The 24,336-nt window shown below is 42.8% G+C and overlaps 1 protein-coding gene across 1 annotated transcript in view; it reads left to right on the top strand.

The window, feature by feature from the left end:
- Nucleotides 1–4,693: 4,693 nt before the first annotated feature.
- The window catches only part of lrfn5a (leucine rich repeat and fibronectin type III domain containing 5a), a gene marked incomplete at both ends in the record, with an annotated part of 105,845 nt that continues 86,202 nt past the window's right edge, over nt 4,694–24,336 (top strand). The window contains 3 exons of the mRNA XM_080750304.1: nt 4,694–4,899; nt 11,093–11,221; nt 13,732–13,912. Coding sequence (XP_080606430.1) covers nt 4,694–4,899; nt 11,093–11,221; nt 13,732–13,912 — 516 coding nt within the window. The remainder of the gene's footprint in view (nt 4,900–11,092; nt 11,222–13,731; nt 13,913–24,336) is intronic.

Below are 24,336 nucleotides of genomic sequence, written 5' to 3' on the forward strand. Positions count from 1 at the left end.
AGTCTGGAAGACACGGAGAAGGACTCCAGGCAGGGAGCGGCGTAGCGGGAGTCTGGAAGACACGGAGAAGGACTCCAGGCAGGGAGCGGCATAGCGGCAGTCTTTGTCCATGGACAAAATACTTGCTTGACATAAGTAATCCAAAAATCACACCTAGTGTGAAGAGAGCAGTTCAACAAAATGTGAGCACTTAGTGCCAAGATGTAGGCCAGATGTAGGCCACGCTTCACATCCCGGACAAAGCTAGATGTTGGAGTGCAAAAACAGCAACCTACAGCTACCAGACAACCACACAAAAGTTGCAGATCTACAAGCTCGAAACACGGTGCGAAGCCACGTGTTTTGAGCTTGTAGCTTGGAATCTACCATCTGCGTTGTGAGCTTGTAGATCGCTTGTAGAGCTACTTTCAAAAGATTTGTTCAACTTTTTCAACTTGTCAAATGGGACACTCTCTGCATAATGAGGCTTTCTACTTTGGGTACTTTAAGTGCATTTTGATGCCAATACCTTTGTACTTTTACTCAAGTAAGTTTTGAGTACCAGGACTTTACTTGAAACATGAGTATTTCTGCATTGCAGTATTGATACTTCAAAATGTTTTTTCCCCCCGCGACTGAATACGTCAAAGTCTAAATTAGGCTTGAAGCTATTATTGTATATTATTATCCTTCCTCTACAAAGTGTGGGAAGCAGTTTGTGTGAGGATAAATCTGTCTCTCACTCCCTCTCTCTCTCTCTCTCTCTCTCTCTCTCTCTGTGTGTGTGCGCGCTTACGTGTGTGTGTGTGTGTGTGTGTGTGTGTGTGTGTGTGTGTGTGTGTGTGTGTGTGTGTGTGTGTGTGTGTGTGTGTGTGTGTGTGTGTGTGTGTGATCTCAGTAATCCTGTTTCTTCCATGTCCTTCAGACTCCATCAAGGGTGGCATTAATGAGCAATTTCCTCTCTCCGCCTCCAACCCGTTTCTCTGTCGCTCTCTTTGAAGCCTCGCTTAATTGACAGCCAGCATTGGTAGCTTAATAATAAAAAGTGTGCGTGTGTGTGTGTGTGTGTGTGCGCACACGCAAGGCCGTACATGCTCATGCATGTGTGTGCACTGCACACGGCAGTTGCTTAGTCAAAAAATATTTCCCCAGCAAACCTAATTCCTCGCCAGTGTCTGGGTTCACGTTAGGACTATGTGGGTGTGTGAGTGTGCGTTTGCGTGTGTGAGTGTGTGTGTGTCTGCGCTCGTGTCTGCACCAGAGTCCTGCACGGGCCCGATTTTGACAACCCACGCCCGCCCCGACCGGCATTAATCAGATCCGCGGACCGACGCTACGGCGCTACCCGTGATTGTATAAAAATCTAAACCAGATCCGCCCGCCCGTCAAGAAATGGATCCGTCGCCCGCCCGTCTACCCGTGATTACATGCAGTAAAGCAGGGACGTGCTGGGCCCCTGATTCAGCCCGGGAAAAAGAGTTGGAGAGGCCCTAATTTTTTATTTTTTATTTTTTTCGTCGTTGTCGGGTGGAAACCTTATATGTCCAAAACCGTTTGTTTTGTATTTATCATTTTAAAAATGATTTAAACTAGTGAAAACAGCCGATCTACAAGCACACAACGCCTCACACCGCGAGGCGTTGTGTGCTTGTAGATCTGCTGTTTTCACTACTTTTGTGCAAGCAGGGCTTTGCTTTGCGAACAAATGTATACATTTGAGAGATCCAAGGTTTCTGCCCGACAGTGACGATTTACTTTGTTGGCCGCCCAGCCCCCAAAATGGAACGAAGGCCGACATGTTATCTTTATTTTCTTCCTAATGGCCGGCCTGGACCGGCCGGGAATGAACCGTCCGTTCGGGAGTTGTCCCGCTTTTCCCAATGGCCAGCACGTCCCTGCAGTAAAGTAAATAGCCTACAGCCGCACATACCTGGGTGAAAAAGAGAGATTAATGGACGCGTGCGACCGTGCGTGCTTCCAATCCAAATGGCATCGCCCTCGATCGTCCCCGCACACCGTCCTCAGTGTTTGCGACGCTGTATTTACATAAACGCCAGGTCGGCTGCCACTCTTAATTCTCTTAGATAGCCTTTTTAAACCACCCTTGCTATGATGGGAACTAGGGGCTAGTGTGTTTGCGGTGGTTGTGTCTTTCCCGACATGTCACTTTAAGCCCTTCTTATATGTACTTCTCCTACGATAAATAGTGAAAATAGCCAATCTTTAAGCTCAATCCCCCCAGAGCCACACAGAGCCCTTTTCATAGCTCAGGTTTCTTTTTTTTCCTTTTCTTTTCTTCCTGTGGGTCCCTGTGGTGAAGACAGAGCCTGCATTCCTTCCACCACTTTACCTTTGTTCCAGCTTTTCTAATTGTGTGTTCAGTCGTATACGTATTGTTATCACGGTTAGGGCTGCCAAAAGTCCCCTGAAGATATGTCTGTTGGTCTATTAGCCCTCCGTATCAGAAAGAACTATTTTACACCATATATACTGTATGCACACTTTCTGTCTGTGTCTGAGGCAGGCCTATAGGATGGCTGCCAGAGCTAGTTTGTGCTGCCACAGTTTTCCTCCAGGCATTGTTAAAACGTGTAAATCTTCTGTTCCTTTTGGCAAGTGAACGTCCGTCTTAACAACATGATAATATGGAGAATGAATTATTATGGAGATCTGGGCTCAGATTTATGGAGTGAAGGGGCGAAGGAACAGTGAGTGTAGTCTATGTCAGGTGGAAACCTTCTATGTCCACAACTGTTGTTTCTCAGCATTCAAAATTCAAAAACTGCGAAAGTAGCAGATCTACAAGCTCATCAGAACGGACTAAAAATAACGTTGTACTCAACCACTTGCTAAGGTGTCTTTGGCCTGAACATGTTGAAGACCCCTGCCCTACAGTAAATGTGAGTGAGAGATACAATACATGGTTATTGTCAGAGACACAGAGGGATCACTGTAGGTCCAGTACAATGTGTAGTAATAAAATGTGCTTTACAGTAAGAAATCCACTGTGAACTGTGAGTGTCAGTTCTTGGCAACACTTTCTGGCTTTCTATTGTCTCTTAATATCCAATGTTACTGAAAAACTAACCTCGCCCACCAGGCTTTCTGAGAGAAAGCCTGGTGTTGGTGTTGGTTTCCGCCCAACACGGAAACCACTAGAAGAAGCGGCGTCGCTCTGATTTGGTTCCCTCCGTTTGTTTCCCCAATCCCTTTTAAAATGCTCGAGTAGCCTAGTGTAGTCTTTCCAGTCGCTACGAGTTGGACTAAAAAAAGATGCATATCCCAAACACATTTTTCAAAAGCAAAACTACTCCGCATCAAGGAGTTTATCAGGTAGGCCCTAAAAGTATGTCCTTGAGTGCAGGGGAATTATTTTGGGTTAAAACTGTTTCCGGTGGATAGTTCCGGCCAAATTGTAGTCCTTTGAGTACTACAAGATGACGTTTTGTGGTTTCCGCTCCAGACCGGTTACAAGCCCAAAAAGTGAAGTGATCCCAGACTACTGAAAAACCTCTCTATCTCTCTCTCACACACATGGTAGCAGATCTACAAGCTCGATCTGAGCTTGTAGATCTGCTACTTCTACCAGTAAGACTCCCTAATCAGGAGATAAGCGACCATCAGGTCGCATACACAAACTTTAGAAGGCAATGGTAGGCAAGCAGGAGGGAATATAGGAAATGGGACAGATCCATGTTGATGACATGACTTTAGAGATACTGTGTAGCGCTTTGCGTGATTTTAGGGCAAAACCTGTAGGAGCAGTGTCCAAACATGTGTTTTGCAAGAATCGGCCTCATGGTGGCGCTAGAAGAGGGCCATGTGAGAAATGAGGGGTTGTGGTTTGGCAGCCCCAAGGAGTGTGTGTGCAAAGTTTGGCATGGATCGGGGCAACGGTGGCGGAGATATGAGTAGGGGAAAGTGTGACGTAACGGACAGTCTGACTGACAGACAGCCGGTGGAGGTTTTGATAGTAACTGCGACCTGACGGTCGCAACAAGCTCGATCTGAGCTTGTAGATGATTTTGATGATCTTGAACTTAACAAAAGAAAAGTAACAGTTTTTGGACATCTGAGGTTTCCCCTAGACAGAGAGGATAATATTGTCTCTTATCTCTTATTGTCTGTTATTTATGCAAATAAGCATATTATGCGTATGCATCATTTGCATAAATCTGCTGGTGTTGTTCTTGCTGCTATCTTAGGAACTCTTCATTTTTCACGTGGCTTCTTCTTAATTATGTTTGTTATTATATTGATGTTTCAGTTGTGTTCATGCACCTCTCACAACCTTTCATTTCCATTCTTGTACGAGTAGCGCAAAAATAATGGATTCTCTCAAAATGAGTGGGATGATGAAAACTTGTTAAATTGCTTGTAAATCATGTTTGTAGATCTTGCTTTATATAACTGTGTTTATTATAGTGGTGGTGTGTTGTAGGCTGTGATTGTCATTAGTGGTGTAACTGTGGACTTTGTACCAGCTTGCAAAGCCATGGTCAATAGACAGTGTTTCCAGGAAAAAAGGTTACATGAAAACAGGTTTACCAGCCTGCTACAAGACAGAGTCAATGAAAATTTGGACTCGAGTCCTGACTCGAGACGAGTCATTGACTGGCGTACTCCAACACTACATAAAAGTGTCCCTTCTCTCTCTCCATCAGGTGTTGTATCCGGGCGGGGGCGTGACGGTGGCGGAGGCGGTGTGGTAACCATGGTGACCATGGAGAGGTTCCTGATGTGCTTGATGCTGGCGGTTGCCATGGCAGTGCGGGCACAGGTCTGCCCCAAGCGCTGCGTGTGCCAGATCCTGTCGCCCAACCTGGCCACGCTGTGCGCCAAGAAGGGCCTGCTGTTCGTCCCGCCCAACATCGACCGGCACACCGTGGAGCTGAGGCTGGCCGACAACTTTGTCACCAGGTGAGAACGACGCTATCAATGCTGTTATGGGGCGGCTGTGGCTCAGGAGGTAGAACAGGTCGTCCAATGATCCATGGGTCAGTGGTTTGAATCCCGGCTCCTCCTCCTGTCCAGAATGTCGAAGTTAGGCCAGTCAAACTAAGCAAAAAAAGGGCCTGACCCAAAATAAATTGCAATAGTAATGGTTCAAGGTTTCATTTTATTCTTAGTGGATCAAGGTGAATTCAGGGGATTCAAGTTTGGGTCCCTTAACTTACTATACAGGAAAAAAAGTAGCATGTGAGGGGTCTAACTAGGGTTTTTTCATGATTCTGAATCCATTCCAAGCATTTGTTTTGCACAAAAAACATTCCTCAGGCTAAAAACTGACCCCCAAAATGGTTTAGTGACCCCTCACATGCTACTTAAAGAAGATTCTTTTTAGGTCTTTTCTTCCTGTATAGTAAGTGAAGGGACCCAAACTTGAACCCCATGAATTCACCTTGATCCACTAAGAATAAAATGGAACATTTTCAACATGTTTTTTGGATGACTCTAAGGATCATAAAAAACCTTGAACCATTACTATTGCAATTTTTTTTGGGTCAAACCTCAGATTGACTAGCCTAAGTGTCCTTGGGCAAGACATTTCAATTCAATTCAAATGAGCTTTATTGGCATGAGCAAACATACGTTTACATTGCCAAAGCAAGTGTCACAAATAAAATAAAAACAGTTGAAAATGAGGAACATAATATACAGTCGGAGGGGGTAAAGCATTGTGTAAACAGAGCTATGTTGTGACATTTTATAGTACAGGGTATAACGCTTTTGGAACAAATAGCAGCATTATTTCTTCTCAAAATGCATTTAAAGGTAGCAGCTCTGTTTCATAATGCATGTGCAAGACACTGAACCTCACATTGCCTCCAATGAGATGGTCGGTGTCAGCTTTGCCACCATGTGGTGAAGTGAGGACGCTGGCGTTGACTGTTGGCCGCTTCCCCTCCCATTGTATGAATGAATGAACCATTGCAAAGCGCTTTGAGCACTTGGAAAATCACTATGAAAATGCATTCAAATGCATGCAAATCCATTATTGTTAATTCATTATTATTACTAATATTACAACTCAGGGCAGGGATTTCAGGAGGCCATGGCCACATTAGCCCCTCAGTTTGCCCTTTTGTCCCTCACAAAATGATATGACTTGCTATCATAGTTCTGGTAGTATGAATGAATATTTTCTAATGTATGAATATTTTATTTCCGTGTCCGGACAATTTTCTTGACCCATCCCACATGGGATTATTATTTAAATCAAACAACAAAACATAAACATTGCAGTGTAATCACAACTGGCAACACATGATACAACCTGATTTTGATCAAGACACATACAGTACATACATTCATATAGACATAGAATAGCACCATAGCATAAATAAATAAATATGAATGTTCATCTATTTACCCTTCTCCTCCCTTTATAAAGATATTCTGGAAATGTTAAATATATGACTAGACATTCATTTAAAGCCCCATTCTCATAATCTATCAGGTTTAGATCAGGGGTGTGGACTTTTTTTAATCTATATTTCTCTCAGATCATGATACAAAGGACAAAATACAATAAAACAAATGTCATTCTCCACCTCACTCAGATCACAGTATTTACATATTCTATCCTGTATCCTCCTCAGCAATTGTATTAAAGTGTCAAATCATAGCCACTTTACATAAAGACCCTGAGCAAGACATTTTGCAACAGTGGCAATGAAAAACTCACTCTTAACTGGAAGAAACGTTGTGCAGACCCGGGCTCTAGGGTGGGCGGCCGACTGCCTCCACCCTGTCGAGGGGACTGAAAGAGAGAGAGAGAGAGAGAGAGAGAGAGAGAGAGAGAGAGAGAGAGAGAGAGAGAGAGAGAGAGAGAGAGAGAGAGCAAAGGAGAGACAGAGAGAGATACAGGCAAATACAAGTAGTAACAGTGATAGTAAATGTAATAGTGTAAGATAATATGTAATATTATGGTTTAACAGTATATAATGGTGGAATATAAGAATGTTAAGATAACCTAGAGTATAGAGGGTATGTGTGTGACATCATCATCATACCCGAAAGTTATGCGGGAACGCCTACTGAGTGGCAAAACACTACTTTCTGGTCTTGACAGCCCATACATCCAAACAGAAAAGTCCAATCTGGTTGCATTAAACAACGTTAAACTCACTTTGCCACTCACTTTGCCACTCGATTTACCATTCACTTTATGCATGCACATGCCCTCTATAGTGGTATAATATGATATAGTGGCAATCCACAGGCGTGCCCCAATGGCACGTATGAATTTAAGTATGAATGCTGACCCGTCTACCATTACTGCCGGTGTCATTCATTTAGGCTACCAGCAGATCTGAGGCCAGCTGTGAAGCTATAATGTGATGTCTTCATGTGACTGTGGCTCCCAGCAGTCTGATGAGCACCCTGACTGACTGACTGACTGACTGGCTGACTGAGTGACATGGACACACTGTCATCACCCTGGGGTGCTGTTCCATGGACACCCAGGGGTGCTGTTCCATGGACACCCAGGGGTGCTGTTCTAATGGACACAGTGTCATCTCCCATGGGGTGTTAGCATCGAGTGTCCTCCAACAGAGAGCTCTGTACACTAGATAGCTAGATAGCCTGACTGGCTGGCTGGCTGGCTGACTGACACATGGATAGAATTATGGGTGTGTTATAATCCCCTAAACGCAATTGGCGACCACAAGGCAGCAATGCGCAGCACCACTTTTGGTCAGTCATCCTATTCAGTAAAAGGGATACACTTGTGGAATGCCCTACCAACTGAAATAAATAAAAAAATACTGACCTCAAAATATTTAACGAAAAGGTTAAATGGTTAAAATCAAACCAAAGCTGTGAACATATGTAGGCACACTTTAGAATATTAATGTACACTGCTTTCTGACTTTGGGAATTTTGGAATGATTTCGTACTTTTTAGGTAGATATTTGTATACTTTTGTAATAGACTTTTAGGTAGATATTTGTATAGAAAGGCCTAACCAGGGACTGGGGTTGCAAATTAGCCATGGCTACAAATCCTATATACAATGCAACGGTTTCATGTATTTATACTTGATACATTGTTTTTTGTATTGTACCTGTCAAATAAACAATAAACATATAAATAAAAAAATTATAAATACAATTATATATATATACAAAATTAAAAATTGTGGTATTGGATCATCCACAAGCATTGCAGATCAGTTACTTCTACTTTTGTATTATTATTGTTATTTTATTAACTGTGTCATTCATCTTTTTTTGTATATTTCAGTTATGTGTCATATCTTGCCTGTGGCATTTTGTATTAAGAAGCCCAAAAGGCACATGCAAATGTAATTTTCATTCACATTCTTCCAGTGTATCGTAGACCTATAAGGATTACCGCAGGGATCCCTTTAAAACACAGGCGTTTATCTCCTATAAGAGAGTAGAGGTGTCATCTGAAGAATAGCAGGTATAAAGTCCACCCGTCGACAGTGTGTGACAAGTTGACATCTGTCTGGTGGTGGGGGGGACATAATGTCAGACCCCTGCACACACTGTGCACTTAAAGAGACAGAGAGAGACAGACAGACAGAGACAGAGAGATTGACTCTGAACAAAGCTGAATTCAAGCTCTTATCGACTACCGGTTGTTTTCAGTTCCTCAAGGCAGAACAAATCACTCTCAACCAGAGTCCACGTCATCCATTATTCCGCGGCGTCTCTGACCAGACAGACCGTTCCACATCATTGGTGGAAACATGGGACAGCAGCGATGGCCTCAAGCCATCTCCACCAATCACAGACTTCACAATGAATTGGGTCCAATGACTTTATGGACACTAGCGTCTCTGTCGGCTGGAAACCTCATATGACCAAAACTGTTAAGGCTTTATCATAGTCCGAGGTGAAGAGCTATCACCTCAACTTTTAGGTGATACATTATCACCTAAAAATGAGATAACAAGTGGAGGCCATCATAGTCAAGGTGAAGTCCTATCACCGCGCCTCTGAAACCAGGGGGCACACTGATTGGTCAAGATCGACCAATCAGTGAACGGGGTGATGGGGAGATGTCTGAAGGTAAAAACAGAGGAGAGATGTCGGGGTTCACGGTGATGGCTCTTCACCGTGGTGAATGACGTTGTTGTTTTCTGACTTTAAAATACTACACTGCGGTGATAGCCTATCACCCCAGACTGTACTATGATAGGGCCATTACTTCTCAGGATGAACAAACTAGAAAAAAGTAGCAGATCTGCGCATTTTGATGCTTTTCCGTGACGCAGTAGCCTAGTATGATCAAATAGGGCATTCATTTACAAAAAAAAGTGGTTTATGCCCAACATATTTTTCCCCATTATGGAGCTAGCAGTTGTTGGCCACATGTTGCACCCGGTTCTCATAGAACAGCACCCCAGGGTGTTGACACAGTGTGCATTGGAACAGCACCCCAGGGTGTCCATGGAACAGCATAATGAGTGTACTTTTAATTATTCCAATAAATCTTACTGTAGATCATCTGAAGACAGCTGTTCTCAACTGATGGAGCGCCTCCCAGTGGGCTGTGGAGATGCTGCATACATAGTTTAAACTGACCACTTCACCCATTTTCAACCTAATCTTCCTCACTAATGTTATAATAACAATGAAGATATGGTACCATGGAACTCACTCTGTGTCTCAGAGGAGGGCCGTGGACAAATTATTTTGTGGGGTCCCCATATGATTAGCTGAATTCATTCATTCATTTTTTTTTCTCACTCAACGGTAAACAAACCAACACACAGAGAATACGTGTATACAGGGTAACTCATAAAGTGACAAGTTAAGGGCTTTTAAGATTTTTAATACCAAAAAACTGGACAAACTGTCAAATATTAAGTAAGCAAGAGGCGAACATTGTGAAAATAGCAGCTCTACATGCTCAAGTAGATCTGCTATTTTCACAATATTTATCTGTGGAACCGAATCTCATTAAATGTAATACCTACAATTAATTCCAAGTGCTTGTCATGGTAGAGGTCCCCAGTTCATATATGTTTATTGTGGGGGTCATGGCCTAAAAAGGTTTGAGAACCCTTGCTATATGGTATAGCCATTGTTCTTGCATTAATACAAATCAAAAATCAAAAATGTGAAATGTTGTTTGAAAGAAACAAAAACAAAAAGCATAATGATGATGTCACTGGTAGGCGGGTTTCTGAAGTGTCCACAGCACAATATTATAACAGTTAGTGAGGAGCAATTATATGAATAGGCAGAAAATGTGTGAAATTGTCCTGTTTCTTCATTGAGACATGGAGACATTTTGACACATTACGGTCCAATCTTAATGAAATGTTGCCTTTAAGCACAAATGTGTGCCAAATGAAGTGTTATTAATTTGTTCCTAAAAAGCAATTTGCAGGCCTGTCTCAGTGATTTGCACAGCGCTGGTCAGCAGACAGACTGCGGGCCCGGCCACTGGAGACAGACAGAATTCAATCTAGATATGAACAAATCTCATAAAAGGAAAACATATATAAATATAAAATAAATAGACATACACATCAGGCCTTTTTGGAATACTAAATGTGATAATCAAATAAGATCTTATCTTTAAATATGCTGGAGAAAAGTAGTTCATTTTGTAACCACACATTATTCAGAGAATGACCTACTTTTCCACAACACATTTAGGATAAAATAACTAGTCCGTTAATTATTTGGAATATTTCATCAAGCAAGCAAAATTACTTTTATGTACTCGATATATATTTTTTCCCCACTTCATCCCCACACACATTTCTGTGTTGTATCCTACTGACTCACCTGCCAGTGAGTCAGTAGGCACCGCTCACTTCACACTGGGTGTGATTTATTATATATATATTTTTGTATCCATTTAACCTCTCTCTGTGTGTCTCCTCTGTGTTCCACAGTGTGAAGAGAAACGACTTTGTTAACCTCTCTCTATGTGTCTACTCTGTGTTCCACAGTGTGAAGAGAAAATACTTTTTTAACCTCTCTCTATGTGTCTCCTCTGTGTTCCACAGTGTGAAGAGAAAATACTTTTTTAACCTCTCTCTATGTGTCTCCTCTGTGGTCCACAGTGTGAAGAGAAAATACTTTTTTAACCTCTCTCTATGTGTCTCCTCTGTGTTCCACAGTGTGAAGAGAAAAGACTTTGCCAACATGACGAGGTTGGTGGACCTGACGCTGTCCAGGAACACCATCTCCTACATCACCCCCCACGCCTTCGCAGACCTGGAGAACCTCAGAGCGCTGCATCTAAACAGGTTATTATTATTATTTTAATTATTTTACAGGGACAATACTAAAACATATGATCAACTTATAAGACATATATATATATTTGTATTGGATCTAAGCAGCGCTCATGCTGTCACTCTGTCAGGGCCGCTGATTCAGCCCGGGAAAAAGAGTTGGAGAGGCCCTCATTTTTTTTTTTTTATATTTCGTCGTTGTCCGGTGGAAACCTTATATGTCCAAAACTGTTTGTTTTGTATTTATCATTTTAAAAATGATTTAAACTAGTGAAAACAGCCGATCTACAAGCACACAACGCCTCGCGGTGCGAGGCGTTGTGCGCTTGTAGATCTGCTGTTTTCACTACTTTTGTGCAACAGCCTTGTATGATGAAGCAGGGCTTTGCTTTGCGAAAACATTTATACATTTGAAACTTGGAGATACAAGGTTTCTGCCCGACAGTGACGATTTACTTTGTTGGCCGCACAGCCCCCAAAATGGAACGAAGGCCGACATTTGGCTGGCCTGGACCGGCCGGGAATGAACCGGCCGTTCGGGAGTTGTCCCGCTTTTCCCAATGGCCAGCACGTCCCTGCACTCTGTACTCATTCAACAGAACCAGGTGTAGATAGAAGATGCATGTCAAGAGTAGTGTGTCACGCAGAAATATGTGACCATGCATGTGTAGGCTATAACAGCTCCTCCTAGGGTAACGTTATTCTATAGGTCACATTTTTCAATATAACGCCATATTAGCTAAAGTCTGCATGTTTACTTTCCCTGAGATGGATTTACATTTTCTCAGCCTGGAAAGGCCGTAGAGACAACGACATGATGGTGAGTTCCTTCCTTCATAGGAAGGGAAAGATGGCAAACTAGCAGAAAGATATCTTTTCTGCAACAGTTTGTTTGTTACTCACATCAGACTCAGAGGGTGAAGCTATCTAGCTAACAGCAAGCCGCAAATTGCAACACTAGATATTTTTTTTTAATCGGATGAATCTAGGGTTGCAATACCTCCCTCCCATAGGCAGCCAATGCATCAAAACAGTTGTTTGCTATCTGATTCTATTAAACTTCTTCAAACTCTCCAATATTGGGGCTGTATGGAAAGCTTGAAGTATCGTCTTTCTATCTGCAAAGTGTTTGTTTCAGATCCACTGTAGACATGTTATGAGTTACTTTCTGTAAAGAAATCCGAGCAGACATGGTTTATTTTCTAAGTGTTGAACTTCGGAAGCGCTCGTCTTCTATAACGCAACGTCCCTCTGCCTCCTGCATTATGTGACATTTAAAACCAGGTGGTACACAGGACCGCAGAGGGATTTTCCACAAGCGCTTCCAAACTCCAGCACTTAAGATAATCACCTGAACCAAATTTCTTGATAGAAAGTAGCTCATAACATGTCTACGGTGGATTGAGCGTTTTGAGCTTGTATATCGGGTATTTTTGCTACTTTTGTGTGACATAGAATGACAAAGTAGGACATTAATTACGAAAATAATTAATGAAATATGGAGATAACAGGTTTCTGCCCGACAGTATTATGCAATGTGGCTCTCTGGAGTGATTGTGGAAATATAGTGGCCCTCTCCATCATCAAAGTTGCTAACTAACCCTGCTTTATCTCTACCTGAGCTGTTCCCCCAGCAGGTGACCATGTTCACAGTGAGAACACTCTGTGTAGAGTAGACCATGTTCAGGTCAGCGTGTGTTTACTGACTAGCAGAGAGGATAGAGATCCTGCTGCCTTGCCGTTGGCAGTTTGGCGTGCAGTCACAGTCTGTTCAAAACAGAGACACACACGCCTGGGCATGTGAATGAGCTCCGGTCAGACCCTGCGGGGACGCCCGTGTGCGTTCACTTCACTCGTACACGGTTTAGCCCAGAAGGGCTTTAAAAGTTTACTTTTGTCGTCTACTTCTGTGATATGTCGGTGACTTCTTTCAGCTGTCTTCAATAGATCATTTAAATCATTATAATATTAGGCCTATGTGAGTATAATCATCAAAAGTTTTGGACTTTATGGACAGGTTTTTATATGGTTTTGCAGTTGTTAATGTGGGTCTTTGATTGTATCCTTCAGATTTTTTTTTTTTTTTTTTTTTGGGGGGATTCTGTACTCACAGTTATAGGGGGGCTGTCACCTAAAGGGTTACTGTCACTTTAAGAATCATCTTCAAAAAGTTAATATTTTTTATGATGTCATTGTGGGGAAGCGCAATTATAAGCGAATCAAATTAAGTGTCTGTATAGCCTGACTGTATGACTACTTACTGTACTGGTCAGCTGTTGTTTGGGGGCGAGGGGCAGATTACACTGTAAGCTTCAGACTGTTTTGACCGTTTTCAGAGAAGCTCATGTCACAGTGTAATCTGCCCCTCAACCACTTTAGGTGACAGTTAAAGAAATGCTTTTTGGTTAGGGATATTTACTTGTGGGTCCCAAGTTTCAACCCACTGTTTGGGAAACACCGCTTTACACGACTGTCTCTCTCTCTCTCTCTGTCTCTCTCTCTCTCTGTCTCTCTCCTTCCAGTAATCGACTGACGAGGATCGCCAACGACACGTTCAGCGGCATGTCCAAGCTGCACCACCTGATCCTGAACAACAACCAGCTGGTTCTGATCCACATCGGAGCCTTCAACGACCTGCTGGCCCTGGAAGAGCTGGACCTGAGCTACAACAACCTGGACTCCATCCCCTGGGAGGCCATCCAGGTACGTTACTGTACTGTAGACCTGAGCTACAACAACCTGGACTCTATCCCCTGGGAGGCCATCCAGGTACGTTACTGTAGTGTAGACCTTAGATACAACAACCTGGACTCCATCTCCTGGGAGGCCATCCAGGTACGTTACTGTACTGTAGACCTGAGCTGCAACAACCTGGACTCCATTCCCTGGGAGGCCATCCAGGTACGTTACTGTACTGTAGACCTGAGCTACAACAACCTGGACTCTATCCCCTGGGAGGCCATCCAGGTACGTTACTGTACTGTAGACCCTACTGTAGACCTGAGCTACAACAACCTGGACTCCATACCATGGGAGGCCATCCAGGTACGTTGAAACCCTGCAAGACCGAATTAATTTCTACTGGCCAAAAAAAATAAAAAAAAAATCAGATGCTGTTGTAGGAGTCCTAATCACAGGAAAATGTAATGTTAAAAAAATTAATAATGTTTTTGTAAGGTTTTATAGCCATAAATCATAAATCATGCTCTAATTTGCATTTTGGGGATCTCTTTCACAATAATAACACATGTACATGTTCTAAAGATTCTAATGATCACGAAAAAAAAATATTACAGGCATTTTACTTATGTTTTAGTGAGGAATAGCTTCAGTTAAAAAAGTGAGATGATGTTCGTCCAGACGCTGGAATTTCAACTTCTCTGGGAGGTGTGAATGTCCGCCTCTGTGGGGGGTATTTATATGCAAATATCCTGGCCAATGGCATTGTAATACTAAACAATAGGATTTAATGGTGATGTTAATGTGAAAAAAGAACAGGAAAACTAATTATAACATTTTTTAAAAAATGATTTAAAAAATGTTGCCAAAAAGCATTGCAGGGTTAAACACTCTCTATAGTAGCTGGACCTGAGCTACAACAACCTGTACTCTATACGCTGGGAGGCCATCCAGGTCAAAACAAAAATTTTAACTAGCAGTTGCAGGTGTAAAAATTATTAAGATTCTGCAACTCCATGGCATATTTACCGCTAGAAATGTCAACGTTTTCAAACCAACAAGCCGTCGAAGATTTGTTTCCAGGATGTTGCATTCTCCTCCCATGCCCTGGACATTTTTAGTGGCTGTGTCCTTCTGTCTAATGAATCGGTCGAATCCACTGGAAGCACCCGGAGCGACCGTGGAACGCTGGAGGAAGCACTGTTGTCTGTTCAGCACGACCTCTCTCCCCGGCACAACGTGTGTGTGTGTGTGTGTGTGTGTGTGTGTGTGTGTGTGTGTGTGTGTGTGTGTGTGTGTGTGTGTGTGTGTGTGTGTGTGTGTGTGTGTGTGTGTGTGTGTGTGTGTGTGTGTGTGTGCGTGTGTGTGTGTGAGAAAATAACCGTGTTACATTGGCTATTTTCTATGTGCGCGGCCCCATACGACGGCCAAAGTATACATTCACTACTACGCAGTCACCGCAGACTGCAGAGCAAGGCTCTGACTGCGTTTTCAGACTGTTAGTAGAAAGTAGAGATGTACCGATTGATCGGTGAGTGGTCGCGATCGGCCGATAATGCCTCTATCGGCTTTGATCGATGTCGGCTTTGCCGATCTACAAGCTAGATCAGCTATTTTCACAATATTCATCTGTGGGACTGAATGTAACCTCAGCTTCAACTCCTACAAGTTGAATTGATAAGGGACCTCAGCCTGCAATCTCCTAATGTTTATACTTAATATACAATGTCAATGTTTTGTAAGAAGAATCATTAAATATATAAATGCTGCTACAGTAACACAATAAATAGAATAATCTATGGATTTGACGCTGTGATCGGGAATATCGGTATTGGCAGATACTGATTCCAGTTGATCGGTGATCGGTATCGGATCCAAAAATCTAAATCGGAGCAGCTCTGCTAGAAAGACCATGTGACCTACTATATCATAACATACATTTTCGGGGCGTGTCATCTAGGGCATTAACGAAAAAGTCGACAAGTCGACTTCATTACACAACTCCCACCAGAGAAAGTCGAAGTTGAAAAAAAAAGAAAAAAAAAGTTTTTGTGTTATTGTGAAAATAGCAGATCTACATGCTCACAACGCCTCGCGTTGCGATGCGTTGTGGCTTAAGTTTAACATTAAGTTTATCATCTGGGGACCCCCCACAATACCCCCCCATAAACGATAAAGTCGACTTCAACTCAACTTATTACTGTGTCACAAGTCGGTAATGCCCTAGTGTCATCACATCTTTAAGTCAGTGAGGGTGCAGGGCTTTGAGGGTTCAGGGTTTAGGGTGGATATGCATAGGGCCCTAGTAGACCCCCTCTACCGTACTCAGTCTATTGGACCTGAGTTCAATAACCTGGAGGACTCCATCCCCTGCATGGGAGGGCCATCCAGGTCAGGTTAACCCACGGAGAGCCTCTTAGTAATTGGACCTGAATTACAACAACCCAGATAGACTCCCATCCCCTGGGAGGTCATCCGGGTCAGTTGAACCACTTACTGTACTTCTGTGCTTAGTAATTGGACCTCGAGTTAACAAGAACTTGGGTTCCATCCCCGGGGAGGACACCTGGGTCAGTTAGAACCACTTAAACCCCTCTGTCTATACTTAGTAGATTGGACCAGAGTTACCATGTCCCCTGGGTGTAGCCAACCAGGTCAGATCACGACTTAGACCCTCTCTAGACCTGGTAAGAGCTGACCTAACGTTGCACTGTACTGTAGCTACTCGCTGTGTTCTTTCTACACCCCACAAGTTTCCCAAGACAAATCTGCAATGTCCCTATAGCCAAACATGTTCCATATGGCATGTTCTAACTGTGTGCCAAATGCCATGCTTTTATCGTAATGTGCACGATTCTTGGCCGAAGCGCTCGGACTAAGGGGATTCCAGCCAAAATATTTTCCAGACAAAGTGATCCCATCCCATCCATATCGATCTTCATGTATTTACACAAAGTCCTGCCACAGAGGGTGCAGTTCCCGCAGAGGAACCCAGACTTCCCTTCCCTTCCCCTGGCTACGTTATCCAGCTCTGACTGGAGAATCCCCAGGTGTTCCAATGCCAGCGTGGAGATCTCATCTCTGTCGGGGTCGAAACCTCATCATGTCCAAAACTATTCATTACTTTTCAGGATTCAAATTAAAAAACAGCTAAAGTAGCAGATCTACAAGCTCCAAACGAGGAGCCAAGCGACATGTTTTTTCTGCTACTTATGATAGTTTGTGTGACGCTGCAGTATGATAAAGTAGGGCAGGAGGTCTTCAACAGGGGATCATCCGGGACCCCTTGGGGGTCCTCAGAGTTACTACAGGAGGGCCGCCAAATTTTTGTGTGATAGGATATTTGTTTTAAATAAAAAAATGTGAACCTTCGCATCCCTATCCTGAGGAGAACGTAAGCCAAAAAATAGCAGATCTCAACGCCTCGCACTCTGCGAGGCGTTGAGAGCTTGTAGATCACACCCAAAAATGAGGTGTCTGGCTGACATCAAATGGACGTGCCTGGAAGTGTCTCCTCTCCCTGGGGAGACGTCCAGAAGGCATCCTCTCCTCTCTGACTGCCAGAGCCACTCAGCAGGCTCCTCTCTGTCCAAGTCTCTCACAGATGACTGGGTTTCTCTCTCTCTCTCTCTCTCTCTCCCTCTCTCTCTCTCTCTCTCTCTCTCTCCTCTCTCTCTCTCTCTCTCTCTCCCTCTCTCTCTCTCTCTCTCTCTCCCTCTCTCTCTCTCTCTCTCTCTCTCCCTCGGGGAGACGGCTGGCCTCCCTCCTGAGATGAGCCATTTCAGCCGCTCCTCCTAATCCATTATCACTCGGAAAAATATCCAAGCTCTGCTGTTGTTGGATAAACAAACAAAGTGAAGTCCCTCGCAAAAGCGTTTTTTGGGTGGTTTGATGAAAGTGTTTACTCCAGAATGAATTATATCAGTGGTTCCCTTCTTACTACATCCGACACAGATTGATTTCTTGAGATGAAGAGACAAACAAGAAGCGCAAATCTTGAAGAATGTAGACTATTTTTGACTATTTTTTACAATGTGGTTCCCTCCGAAGGTGGTCCCAGACCCCAGAATGGGAAACACTGCATTTTAAGGGGAACAATGCCTGGAACAACTCCTGGAAAATAGAACAGTGGCGTATCGGAGTGTTGATATGTTCATTGAAAATAATGGCCGTGGCGTTTCTGACATGTGTCGTCCGCATCCACTGCTTCTATTCAATAGAGACCATTTTGGTCCAAAAGGATTGCTACGGTTGGAACGGATAGGAAAATGAACACCGGGTCAAATTTGTCTGCAATTACTCTCTAAGACAGTGGCTCTCAATGTGGGGTCTTGTTGGGACTCCTAGGGGGTCATTGAGCTGGTTCCAGGGGGTCCCCCAGCTAAATTATTGAATCTTCACCATGATTAAAATGTACTTGTGAATACAACTTGATAATGTACTCACAATAACGTCCATTCTGATCAGATATTCTCCGTTATCACGATAGCTGTACGTACGCCGACAGAATATACGAGTTCTGGAGCAAATGACAGACCATATCAGAGCAAATCATGTCTAGCAATAATAACTTTCTTAGATTGCGGCCCCAGGGGTCAAGAAATCTTATCGAATGGGAGCCTGCGTAATGCATATCAAATCGGGTGTCCTCGAAATGAAAAGAGAGAAGAAAGAAAAAAAAAGAGATTGAGAAGGAAGAAGAAGTAATTTCTAACTACAATAATAATGACACAATACAATAATATCTGGCGGCGGCATCGAGCGGAGTGCTTAATCGAGAACGCGGCGGTCAATGGCTCGGGGACGCTGGCACAAAGGGACACGTCAAGACGAGGCAGCCTCAGTTGTCAGCGTGATCAGCTCTCACTGGAGAGCAGATTAGCTCTGCGGTGGCACCGCGCTTTGTCTGCGTCAAATGTGAACGTAATTTTCATCGTCTTTAACGCGTTGCAACCGGGAAAGCACCTGTGTGATTTTAGAAAGATATGTTTTTCAGAAAACTCTTAGGATTTAGAACATTGGTTAAGAGCAGTGGTTCTAAAAAAAAATAAGAAAACAAAGTCTTGAAAAAATTTGAAACCTTTTTTTGTTTTTAACACAAATTGCTTTTTTAACACACATTTTTCACACAATCTTCTCTTCGTGGGAGGGGGGGTCCCATCACAAAACGTGGAGTCTAGATAGATAGATAGATAGATAGATAGATACCTTTATTATCCCAAGGGGGAAATTCAGTAATATATGGTGGTTATACAGTATATGGTCTGCAGCCATATATAAAATATCAATTTAGGGTTTTGTTTTTACGATATCTTTCAGGATTTTCTGCCTTTATTCATAGTATACAGTGGAGATATAGACAGGAAACAGGGTGAGTGAGACAGTTACATGTCTCCATTCCGACACTAACCCTATCTCTAACCCTTATCCTAAACTTAACCTCTATGGAAGTGTCTCCACACCGACAATATGAAGTCACTGTCGGAGTGGCGACATGTCGGAATGGAGAGTAGTCACAGAGAGAGACGGGGAGCGACACTCAGCAAAGGTCGTCGGGATCGGGACTCGAACCCGCGACGTGCTGTCAGGCATCAGAGCCTAGGTGGTATGCGCCAGAACTTCAGCAGGGGCCGAGAACTTCTGCAATTAAAAGGCACTTAGTAGAATGGGCCACAGGTCTTAATGGGTTAAAGTAGAGAGCTTGGAGTAATATCCTGACCTCATCCGCAGGTCAGCTGCCGGCTCCACTTACTTATTTAATCTCACCGGCTGCATCGTTCCAGTTTAGAGGCTTTGTATGGAGCTGTCAGAGGGCCGACGCCTGAAAATAGACTTTTTCCTTCCGACCCCACGCTGTGGCGGCCCGATGGCTGCGGCAGCTCAGCTGAACAAAGTCTACACTCATTTATTGTGATGGTGTGACGGCTGTGCTGAGTTCACTGAACCTACACTACTGTGCTGTGGAGGAAGTAGTCAGGTTGGGGCTTAAAGTAAAAGAAACAATAGCCTATAGTTTCTTTATTTACCCAGGGTGGGAGCTGAGCACAAGTGCTCACTTTCACCAACTCCCTGCACATAGAAACACACCTGGCATTAAAACCTGGGGGCTGACCAGTACAACCACAGTGTGTTAATGTTGTACTGGGAGCTGACCAGTACAACCACAGTGTGTTACTGTTGTACTGGGAGCTGACCAGTACAACCACAGTGTGTTACTGTTGTACTGGGAGCTGACCAGTGTTGTATTGGTCTGGTTACGCGCGTATGCGCCGTCCCGTATCTTTTTGGAGCTGTGACATGCCTCTCACATGCACGGCATGCATCAATGTAAAACAACCTAAAAAGCTCTATATTACAAACCCTGTAGTGTCACAATAGGGTGATTTAACAAAGGAACAAGCTTATATGCATATGAATAGACCTAGTCCCCCCAGGAATCCGCGATTCCGCGATCGCAGAATTTTTCGCGGAATTCGCGACCACCCGCGGATTTCTCGGCCGTTCGCGGACTTTTCTGACGTCCGCGGAATAGCGGTCGCGAGTGGCAGCAGAGCGGCGGGAGTAGTCATTACTACTATTATAAAACAATGTGTACATGGTCTGGCAAGTGGCCACTTCATACAGAGCCTGGGGAATAGCTTAGCTTCCTCCTGCTAGTTGCACTGACGCTGTATTGGTCCGGTCCCACATTCGTTCCTGACAGAAACTGTGTCCTGATCTATAGTTCCTCTCTGCCTCTATAATGGTCCTGGCAATTACAATGCTAATACAGAAGAGAATAAATAAATATTACACCCATACTAGGTAGTAGGTAGGCTATCCTCTAAAATGTGGTTACTATGGGCATTGGTTAATTTGCATGACAATATAGTCTTTGCAACAGAAAGTAATTATTAAAAACAATAACAATTAAAAAAATAATAGATTTAATATTAGATTTTTATTCTCAAAAATGATTAAATATTACACCCATACTAGGTAGTAGGTAGGCTATCCTCTAAAATGTGGTTACTATGGGCATTGGTTAATTTGCATGACAATATAGTCTTTGCAACAGAAAGTAATTATTAAAAACAATAACAATAAAAAAAATAATAGATTTAATATTAGATTTTTATTCTCAAAAATGATTATTTGATTATTCTAACCACTAATTACAATTAATTGTAGCTATTTCATGAAGGGTTTTACTTGATTATTAGAACTATATCATTTTTAGCTTGATAACTGGTCATTTTAGGTTGTTTATTAATGTCCGCGGAATCAAGAATTGTTCACCACAGAATTCCGCAGAATCAGGATTGTTCTCCGCGGAATAAAGCATTTTTCTCCGCGGATTCCTGGGGGGACTGACATGTTAACTCCTGTAGAGTAGGTAAATGAGCGCCCATCCACGCATCCAGACATTGAATCACCAGTGCAACACTGAAGCTGACCATATACTGTATACTGTTGGACTCTGAGCAGTTTCTCTGGAGCAGTTGGGGGTTCAGTTCCTTTCTCAGGGGCGCTTCAGCTGTACTCAGGGGCGGGCATTTGCTCTACGCCCTAGGCAGAGGGGGGCCCCTGCTGGGCTCATTATTCTGAGCATTTAGAAAAAAAAGGAAGTCTCTTGCCCATTCCTGTCAAAAGTTATGATTTTTTAAAGAATTGACCAACTGCTCACTGGAGTCAATATATTTCACACAGAGACCAGCTGGCGACAATTGAGTTGATTGATTGGAATGTTAAGTGATCAGCTATCTCTCTTGTCTCTCTATGAATTTCCTGTACATACGTGCAATATCCAAACTGTACTCAAAGATTACACATATTAGGCTTGAAAATTAATGATGTTAAGAAAATAAATTATTTTATCTAAATTTTGAAACCCTAACCCTTAAATTATTATTATTCACTGATATTCCTTTATTGTAATGAATTAAAATAATTATTGTCCTGCATCAAATATGTCCTGTATAAAAATATACATATAGGCCTACTCTATTATACCTTTGATTACCTTACTTACCTTACTGTACTCTTCTTAAATTAATCAAATAGATCCAAAATGATTGTGGTTAGGTATTTAAAACCAACCAATGACAACAAATAGGCTTCCTCTGCCTCTGCTCTTCATTGTCTTGTCATGCTAAATCATCACTTTTTCAGAATAGGTATTGAGTTGGAGGGTGGCATTTTTAATTCCTGTGCTTCGCATGCGCGCATACTGTTTTTTGCGCATACCTGTTTTTTGCGCATACCTATTTTTCACGCGCGCTCATGGGGGGGCCTCTTCTACCTTTGTGGGGAGCCCCCAGTTTATAAAAACCGCCCCTGAGGGGCGGGGTGAGTGGTGGCCATTTTCCCTGCCAGTCTGGGGTAACAAACTGGCAACCTTATGGCAACAAGTGTGCTCCTCTTACCCTTGGGCCACCACTGCTCCTAAAAGTACTCGTTGTGCATAATGTCCCATTTTATGGAAGATGTTTGATTAATCGATGTATTAATTATACATTTTAATCTAAAGCTGCAAAGTAAGTAGTAACTAAAGGTGTGATGGTGTGGAGTTAGGAAACAGTGAGACAGGAGACCTAGCAGAGTCGAGGTATTTTACTTCTCTCCACATAAATAAAGTACATACATTCACCGTGCTGCTGTATAAAGTATGTCACTAGCAGCGACAACACTGTTAAACACTAACAAGTAGAAGGCACAAGTCCTCTTTGGTGAATGTCTCTCATCATCTGGGTACAATATCTTCCTCTGAGTTTCAGCGGAGTGGAAGACGGTATATACAGTATAATGATGGGAAATGGAACGTATACTCGGTGTCCTTGGTTTCCACCACTGCCCACACAAACTGCAGCAGCAGCAGTGGCTCAGCTGAAGTGTGGAGCACAGTAATGTGATGTGAGTGTGTTGATGGCTGTGTTTGTTGCTACTGTAGCAGCCTATTTACTAGATTTTCAGTCCGAGGCCAGAATAATACTCTGCTGTATCAGGTCTGTCTGCCTCCAGGCAAGGAAAGGAAAAGGAGAGGAGAGGCAAGGCCAGAGCTTCAATAACCCTGATGATTCTATAATGTACACTCCTTTCACAGTGAGGTTTCCATCAGAGATTGAAGTGTTGATGTCACCTGAAAGCCACCAGCAGGGTCGCTCGCCAGAGAAAAAGCGCCAGCATTGAACGTTTCCTCACGATATGGTGAAGGTTGACATTGAACGTTTCCTCACGATATGGTGAAGGTTGACATTGAACGTTTTCCTCACGATATGGTGAAGGTTGACATTGAACGTTTTCCTCACGATATGGTGAAGGTTGACATTGAACGTTTTCCTCACGATATGGTGAAGGTTGACATTGAACGTTTTCCTCACGATATGGTGAAGGTTGACATTGAACGTTTCCTCACGATATGGTGAAGGTTGACATTGAACCTTTCCTCACGATATGGTGAAGGTTGACATTGAACCTTTCCTCCCGATATGGTGAAGGTTGACATTGAACCTTTTCCTCACGATATGGTGAAGGTTGACATTGAACGTTTCCTCACGATATGGTGAAGGTTGACATTGAACCTTTCCTCACGATATGGTGAAGGTTGACATTTCTGACCCCAGTAATAAGTTGTTTATCAACGTTTCGATGATGCTGTTGTCGGGCAGGAAATCTTCTTTTTTTTCTGAAATCAACTTTACATTTCTGAAAAAAAATCATCTCTTTACATGTCCCCCTGTACATACCCTACTTAGTCAAACTACAGTGTCACAAAAAAGTTGCTTTTACTCCACTACATCTCAGATTCTGAATATTGTACTTTTACTCCACTACAATTATCTAAAAACTTTAACCCTGCAAGACCCAAATTAATTTCTACTGGCCAAAAAAAAAAAAAAAAAAAAAAATCAGATGGTGTTGTAGGAGTCCTAATCACAGGAAAATGTAATGTTAAAAAATGAATAATGTTTTTGTAAGGTTTTAAAGCCATACATCATAAATCATGCTCTAATTTGCATTTTGGGGATATTTTTCACAATAATAACATATGTACATGTTCTAGACATTCTAATGATCACGAAAAAATATATTACAGGCATTTTACTTATGTTTTAGTGAGGAATAGCTTCAGTTAAAAAGTGAGATGTTGTTCGTCCAGACGCTGGAATTTCAACTTCTCTGGGAGGTGTGAATGTCAGCCCCTGTGGGGGGTATTTATATGCAAATATCGTGGCCAATGGCATTGTAATACTAAACAATAGGATTTAATGGTGATGTTAATGTGAAAAAAAGAACAGGAAAACTAACTATAACATTTTTGAAGCGGTGGAAACCGCTTCCAATGAATGGCTTTGTGTGTATCACGCCCATATATGGTCATTTCAGTCCAGAATGAACAGGTTTTTTCAAAAACAGAATGTCCGTTACCTCCAATGAATCTGTGTACCACGCCCATATATGGTCATTTC

Source organism: Nannobrachium achirus (genome assembly GCF_963921795.1).
Source record: "Nannobrachium achirus genome assembly, chromosome: 20".
NCBI classification, from domain to species: Eukaryota; Metazoa; Chordata; class Actinopteri; order Myctophiformes; family Myctophidae; genus Nannobrachium; species Nannobrachium achirus.